The following is an 8671-nucleotide window of genomic DNA, read 5'->3' as shown; positions in this document are numbered from 1 at the left end:
TTTAAAATAGGATCTTACATTTAATCCGTTCTTGATTACTCGTTCTTTTTGCCATCATAAGGGAAATTATGTTTGAACAGTAACATTTCTGCGAATAGAAAATACAAGAGGAAAACATCTAAAGTACGTTATTTATGATTCATTATTTCTGGAGAATAAGAATGTTGAGGAGATAGGTAAGAGATAAATTTAGGAGCTAAGCACTCAGTTTCAAGTCTGTACAAAAATCTTACAACTATCAAAAGGTGTGTGGAGAGATTATGGATAATTTCGAAACTGCTGGATTTATTTAACTGTGACAGCCAATTAGTGGAGTTTGCGTGGATATGTTATAAGAGAAACTGGCTCTTTCGTTTTTAATTATATTTTCTGGTGCGCTGGAAATCTAATTCTAAAGATGTTTGTTTCTTTCATGCCAAGAAAAGCAGAGGTCTATAGAAAGTTTAGATGGAGTGGAATTCTTTACACCTACATACAGTCTTTGATGATACTAGCCCCCGCTGAATTATAAGTAAAATATTTGCTTACTGTAGTCAAGCAAACATCTTTTTTTGCACTTGCGCTCCAAACACGAGAGGCTTATCTGCACATACATGAAGCAGATGGGTTTATCTAAGGATTAAAGCGAGTAACATTTGCAGTAAATAAATCAGAAGTACTTGCACTTACTTTCACTATCATATAAAGCTTTTCAAATGACGGCACAATATTAACCTAACCTCCGACACTCAGACACATGTTTATCACAACAAGCAAATTAGCTCTAAGAACACTCAATTCAATTGCAGACACCCAAAATAGTTTTACTCCTTAGGTGAAAAACACCTACTTTACTCGCTCATAAGTCAGTCAAACATCGACTTTACTCGCTTATAAGTCAGTCAAGCTGCAAACAACGTAGAACGTTATCTACCGTCACAAAATTCGCTGGTAGATAAGGGTAAATGTTTTTTTTTTTTGTTTTTGTTTCAATGATTACTCCTAACAAACTGGATAGACCCAGATCTATTAGCACATTATGCGACGGCAGCTATGGGTCTGAACAGATTGTCTCTTTAGAATAGAGACCAACATAACGCATCACACAACCAGCATCAACACCGATCTACATATGATTTCACTGGAACCTCGCACACTGACCTATCAACCTATTATAGAGAGCAGTTCTGGGCTGACATCGTTCACGGTCCGATGTGCAATATACGTAGAGAAACAGCTATAACTGTGGTTCTGTAAATGAATGTCGCATCTTTCAAGAGGTATAAGAATTCAAAGAGATTTTACCCAGCAGTAACTCTAACTTATAAAAAAGAATGTGTTGTCTATTTGATCGGGTGTAAAGAATCTACAGTTTTATGTATTTATTATGCCAGAATGGTATGGATAGATATGGGTTTGAGAGCCCCAAACTTTGTCTTTCTTCTGAGAATGATATGGAATGATTTGATTTTGAGAGTACCATACTGGGGTCTTTCATCTCAGAAGATTACTAAATCAATATAACCAATGTCTCTTTTTGAACTTTAAATTACAAAACAGAAGCCATTATTTGGGGATTTTTATGTGTTAAAATTACCTAAGTGAACTTTTGGAAAAAAGTAACTTCTAAATCGTGATTTTTATCTATATTTTAAGATTGAGCAATTGTGTGTGATTTGTGGCATTTTAAGTTAATGTTCTGATCATACAGAAGTATTAATTTTCATAGGTTGTCTATTTCAGACATCCCATGGAATTTCAAATGATGATACAAACAAATAACTGTCGACCCAAGTAAATGAAAGACATGCAGGTTTATGTGGACTTTTACTACACTGTTTAACTTGTAAAGCAACTAGTTTTGTTCTATACATTCCGCTATTGCAGCGGTGCCCAAAAAACGTCTAAGCGGAACTACATTATTATTGTCTTGTTCAACCAGACCTCTCGCTGTGCCGGAGACTGCACAAAGCCATGCGAGAATCTGACTGAACGAGTCCAGTGTTCATGGTAAATAAGTTACTATTTGACCTAATCTAAATGGTGTTCGTACTTATTGTTCTCAGAGATGTGTCATTTTGCATCAAAAGAGATAATTGGAATCAGAGGTTTACATTATCACACATTAGTAGGTATTCATGGTTAAGAAGGTAGAAGACGTATAGTCCATAGGCATATTATCCAGGGAATCCAGATCAGACCCACTGGCGATGGTGAATCTGAAACACAGAGAAAACAACAATGTTGTAGTTGTGTCAAGAATCGGCTGTTGTTTTTTTTTATAACCGAGAATCAATTTCTTTGAGCCGATTACTGATAGATGAAATATCTATTCACTTTAGCACCTGCAATGTTGTTAAATCCATCAATTTTTATATAGTCCTGTGGTATATGATAATCGATTCTGTTCCAAATATATATAATCTTTTAAGAAGAAAATCACAAAGCAATACTAACATCGAATAATTTTTGTCTGTTCATCTCATGTTAACTTTCTACTTAAAAACACTAATAATTGTATAAAATTAGGTATGGCATCATGATCCGATGATATTTTTACTGGACCGTTCCCGTCGGATGATTGATAGGCTGTCTGATTTATCAATAAAACATATAACATAAACAAAATAGCTGGAATGCCTCAGAATTAGATCCAAATTGATCATAGATCGATCCACTGGTCATGCAGCTGAAAATGTTCAATCCCAGAACAACTCACCCAACTTGGACAGCATTATATCATCCTACTGCCAAATCTAAGTAAATGCTGATTTAGTTTAGTATAATTTAATTGGCGGTATACAGGGTCCAAAATTAAGATATAATGCATTACACGGGTTTTTTTTTTTTGCCATTATGAAACCAGACGATAACGTTAAACTTCTTGTAATCAAGATGTTGATCAGAAACATTATATATATATATATATATATATATATATATATATATATATATATATATATATATATATATATATATATATATACTAACAATTTATTATTTAGTTGAAACTTAACAAGGTCTACTTTTACGGTGGGAATGAATCTTAGATACACCAAGGTATTTTAAATCAAATTTATATCTGCACAACGTGTAATACGAACCGTAGTAAACACACGGCTAGCTATCACGTTCATAAGTATAGGCTGAAGGAAATATTTAGTCACTAGTAAACAAAGCCTGAAACCATTATAAATTGATGTCGTCATCAGACGGGTTCTTCATGATGGCAATATGGATGATTTAGGTCTTGATTCAGATACAACGAGTCTAATTTCAAGATATTTGCCAGAGATTTAAATACGTACATGCATTGGTGTCAGAGGTACTATCTTTAGTATTTGGTCCTTGGTGCGATTGATGTCCTGTTTTGTCATTAGACTCGCCCGGGACAATTTCGCCTGTAGTGGAATTGGTCGCTTGTGCATCTACCTGCCCACATCCCTTTGTGGCTAGTTCTTGATACTGAATTATCTGTTCATGCGTGATGTTACAGCTCCAGGGTGGAAGAGTGAAGATGTGATACTGGTCTGCTACCTTTTCGATACATTCTGGAACGTTCTTTCCCACACATTGAACGAAATCGTGAAAACTTCTGCAATAAATCATTTAATTGTCAGATTGAGACTCCATCTTTGTAAAAGAAGCAAAGCTATCATCCAACTTTAACATCGTATTTATAATAAAATGATCTAAGTCGATTCATCGCTGACAATTGCTTCGCATCCTTCTAAATCCTTTACAATTTAACATTTTACGCAGCGTGCCAAAGTTTGCTTATATCCGGAGGTTCGTCTATGGTTCGTGGCCCTGACGTAAAGGCCACTTAAACTAATATTATATGACCCGTGTGACTTGTACTATAGGCTATTTGACAACAGATTTTTTCTTCATTTTTTAAAATATGCTAGTTGACAAATTGTAAACTTATATACTAATCCATTCGATCTCTTTCCAAACATGAGATATGAAACACGCGTGACATAAAAAAAAGGTTTGCATTGCCTTTGCTGTCTCAAAAGACCCGGATTTAGGATTTCTGTTGACAGTAATGGCAAAAAGCCAATCTGTGAAAAGCGGCCCGTGCTTGTGTGTGTCTGTGATTTGGATTAATAACATAGCTTTAACAATTTTTTCAGTCATATCGCTACAATGTCTAAAGTATGGAAGTTTATAGTGATGTCTAGCACTGGGGCATAATGCCGCAGACATGTAGCATGATGTCCCACCCGGTCACATTATCCTGACATCAGAAGTGACCCTGGCTTGAACAGCTAGCACAGATTCCAGGGCCATAAAAGTGAAGAATATATGGCATTAAGTAAATTCGACATCTTCATTACATATTTTAAAAAATTTAAATAAGTTTTTGAAGTCTAATTTCTTCAGATATTTCTTAATCAACATTCCAAGTTCCTGTCCAAACAAAGCAGATGATGATGATACAATTTTTCTGACGTCATGTTCTTGAAACAACTGCGTGATGTCGAGAAAGATATGGCGCACGAATCAAGGACGTGAAACAGATCAAGACGGTGGACGATGCATATGTTACTTGCAGCAAAATAAAAGTGTTAAAAGAAATGAAAAAGATCATAAAAGGCAAACATCAAACAAACGCACATATATGGCATGGTGATGGGTATCCATACATTGGTTGAAGCATTTTTTTATTTTTGAAATTTAGTTTCTTTTCGCCATCTGGAAATGTTCTGCAGCAACAGCATATGTTGCACATTCGTTTTTCCCACAGTCCAGTTATTATTAGTTGGAAATTAAGTGTATAGTATATCACTTTTAGCATGTGCTTATCTAAATTCTAGTTGCTGATTAAAATGATAAACACTGTTGACATTTTGTTATAATTTTACAGAGGTTTGCAATCAAATAAATTGCCTTTGTTACCAAAGATGCTTCGAATGATGCAACGTCGGACAAAAAGTTTCTAACATTGTCACCAAATCGTGCATGAGAAAAGGGTAGCACTATGGACTCTTCCGCTCTGGATCTGCTCTTATTCAATTTTAGTCATCACTCGTTCTTAACTAATCAATTGCTAGCTATGTTGTTTTTACTAAATTAATTGCCTTTTCAGGATTTAATCGCCATTGCAGGATTTAATCGCCTTTGGCTACTTTGGTGATTGCATGCGCCAATATAGTAAATGTCGAAATTAGTGTACATTTTTTAAATTTTAGTCTTCGACTTACCGGCAGACACTCGAGCTGTCATTGCGAGATTCCGCTTGGTTCAGGGCCTCGTCTTCGTTCTTACACGTGACTTGTATGTCTGCTATAGGGTCCCCGTCGTGCTCAGCACCGATTCCGCGCACTGACGAAAGGAAATAAACACAAGAATTGAAAAGAAAACAAGGCAACACCACAAACTAAAATGCTTCCGAGTGGCTGGAAATGACCCGTTAATTATTAAATATTATTTTTATTATTATTATTATTATTATTATTATTATTATTATAAGGAAAAATCTCACACTCCCTTGTATGATAGGTGTAACTTTATCATCCATCGATGGATCGGTTGATCCATCCATGCATCCATGCATACATACATAGCTAAAGTCATTTCATTCGACAAGGTACTCACATTTGGTCAAATCTTACCATTCTCCCTTTGTGGATTTATGGGATTTCGGAACAACTTAAAAATCAGCGTGCAATACTGTGGTTTTGGGGGATTTCTGAACAACTCATAAAAGGTATGCAATACTGTTGTTTTATAGGATTTCGGAACAACTTACAAAATAGTATGCAATGCTGTGGCTTTATGGGATTTCGGAATAATTCATAAAAGGTATAACATACTGTGGTTTTATGGGATTTCGAAACAACTCATATAAGGTATGCAATAGTGTGGTTTTATGGGATTTCGGAATAACGCATAAAAAGGTATGCAATGCTCTGGTTTCATGGAATTCTTACCAATATGCAAATACAAAACCCATAAACATTAGAACAGTGACATTGATCGGAGAGTAAGGCAGACGCATCACTATTCGTCTTCCTGAGGGATTCGAAAATGCTGTTGTCATTATGACACAGCAATAATTAAATGCGAAACTAATGACAGCATTCCCTGGCGTATTCTCCTCTCTTGCTGCCAGACTTCATATACCATTTAAGGATTCATTTGTCAAATAAACCTCATTGCTGCCAATGGGCCAAGTATTATATTACTACAATACAGAAAGCAAACCACATGAAAATCCTGCACCCAGTTATATGACAATTGTAAATGAAGCCGCATATCCATCCAACCGTTTAATAGTATGGTAAGACACTGAGGGAAATGTAATAGAAAACAAGTCAATAGCTTTGGTAAATGAATGGATCGCACGGAATATCTCTGCATTTGTCTTCAAAAGTATCAATGGATTATCACCCTCTGCACCGTCGCCGCTAAGACCAGCTTTGCGGACACAAAACTATGTTGAGTCTTACAAAATAGTTCCAAACACCTGGCCCCTTTACTTTATTTATTTTAGATGGCTTGCTAAGGTTAACCTGTCTTAATTGTAATTTGAAGTACGTCAAATTCTTCACAAAGGTGTGTTAACATAAGTTTTGGTATATCTTCAATTTCGAAGGTGCGTAGCACTTGCACGTTGCCACGCTCTTCAATTTCAGAGGTAAGTAAAGCGTTATTGTAGTCTGCAATCCCATACAGTCTAAATTAAAATGATCGGTATTTTTTTAAAGAACCGGACTTTTGAAGTTTGGGAATTAACACAAGCGCCGAGGGTACCCCCCCCCCCATTACAAGTTTTATCTACTTGAAAGAAGCAACTAAGAAATATATTTGTAATCTCAGCTTGAAAACAAAGTCGAGATGATTGGAGAAAAAAAAACTGTCTTAGATTTATGAAATGAAGACAGATCGATGAAGGTTCTCGTTACAAAGAATGCAGTCGTTTCGCCTGGTTAGATACATTCACTCCGGCGATAGTGATTCAGATTTATCAAGGTTCTAAAGTCACAGCCAGCCCTATTTCTTAAGCTGCTATGTAGAATCAATCATCCTCTTCTTACATATTGCATGGCAGTGTCTAGACAAGCCCATAAAAGCATTATGAATCAGTAATAATCCATGCTCTAAATAATTGATCAGCTCGGCATGAATCATCAGTTGTGCTATATCGCTGAAATCAAGAGGCGTTGAAAGCAGTCTTTGTGTCCGTTATTTTGCTGAAGGTTGCATTTTCTTCTTTTATGCTTGCCGGAAAAAAAAAGGGGGGGGGGAGACATAATGTAACCCCGCGACTGGGATTTCCTTGTCTCTGTCCAAAACCGAACGTAACAAAACAGCTAGACTTATCATTTGCATGGGTGAGAAAAGCTAATGCCTCTAAATGACAAGTGCAATTGAGAACCCAGCGCGCAGTGGTAGTGAGCTCGCATTGCAATTATGTGGTTCCTGCCCTATTCCAACATGTGAACGAGATCGTCATTCAAACATCGGTGGGTCTGACTGGATTGTTCAGTTTGAATGTCATTTAGTTTGACGTCCATTGCATAGCAAATTTTCGCAACTTTTAGAACGACTTTTTTAAAACCTATTTGAACCAACAGAACAGGCAAAGGTAATATTGCTCATACGGAAGACTTCATTTATCCAAACAACGAAAGATTAACTAACGAGGACGCAAATTTGAACTTAAACATAGATCGTTTACATAAAGAAACACCGACAGATCTCTCTTTTTATAATGAAATAATTACTAAGAGAAACACTGCATTAGATTAACCGGCTTCAAAGATTATAAAGTCGGATCACGATTTGTAATATCATGTTTTTTTTTTTACTTCCTCAAAAAACAAAAATTTTAAAAAGCAGACAACAAAAGCAGCGAACAGAAATATTAAACCAAACCAGGAAATATTTAACCAAAACCAGGAAATATTAAACCAAACCAGGAAATATTAAACCAAACCAGGAAATATTAAACCAAACTAGTAAATATTAAACCAAACCAGGAAATATTAAATCAAACCAGGAAATGTTAAACCAAACTTACTCAAAAACTAAGTTGAGATACGTATCAATGTGCTTCATTATCTATGATAACAGAATATTCTTTTCTTCTCTGGGTAACCATTTTCTATCATTTCTAATAGAATTTCGTTCTTAGAGTGCCTCCAGATTAAGTCTGGTCATGAATTGAGCTTCGTTTAGTAATTACAATCAGTCATAGGTAAGTACTGCGGATTATAGAAATTCAGTAATAATAGCCAACACTTTTCTTTTGCGCTCACACGATGTATAATTATAACCTGCTCTTGACACTGAAATTTGTGGACTTCACTTACAAGGTATTTTTACACAAGTCTTTCAACCAACAGAGTTCTGAAGGAACATTCTTGAAAATAAACCGTTCATTTTGGGAACATAATACACGCTGTATTTAATCCCCTCTGCATCAATCTAGCAAGCCATTACTAGTTTCAATTTGTCAAGGAAGGCATCGAGCAAACCATTACTAGTTTCAGTCTGTCAAGGAAGGCATCGAGCAAACCATTACTAGTTTCGATCTGTCAAGGAAGGCATCGTGCAAGCCATTACAAGTTTCACTCTGTCAAGGAAGGCATCGAGCGAAATTGTGTATATCACTGGTCAACAGTGAAATCATTACTGACTTGAAAAGGCCCTAATCTGTAGTATTTTGGTGTGCCGAACA

At 35.9% G+C, this 8671-nt stretch overlaps 1 protein-coding gene across 1 annotated transcript in view; it reads right to left on the bottom strand.

Moving 5' to 3' along the window:
* Window positions 1-333: 333 nt before the first annotated feature.
* The window catches only part of LOC149790382 (uncharacterized), a 148290-nt gene continuing 139952 nt past the window's right edge, over window positions 334-8671 (bottom strand). Inside the window, exons 2-4 of the mRNA XM_089972429.1 lie at window positions 5190-5310; window positions 3288-3574; window positions 334-2198 (exon numbers count right to left, since the gene is read on the bottom strand). Of these exons, the coding sequence (XP_089828555.1) occupies window positions 2122-2198; window positions 3288-3574; window positions 5190-5310 (485 nt within the window). The 3' untranslated portion in view covers window positions 334-2121. The remainder of the gene's footprint in view (window positions 2199-3287; window positions 3575-5189; window positions 5311-8671) is intronic.

Source organism: Sinohyriopsis cumingii, chromosome 10 (genome assembly GCF_028554795.1).
Source record: "Sinohyriopsis cumingii isolate HCF-2022 chromosome 10, ASM2855479v2, whole genome shotgun sequence".
Lineage (NCBI taxonomy): Eukaryota > Metazoa > Mollusca > Bivalvia > Unionida > Unionidae > Sinohyriopsis > Sinohyriopsis cumingii.
The sequence above is the reverse complement of the archived record's forward strand: the minus strand, read 5'-3'. Positions and strand labels throughout refer to the sequence as shown.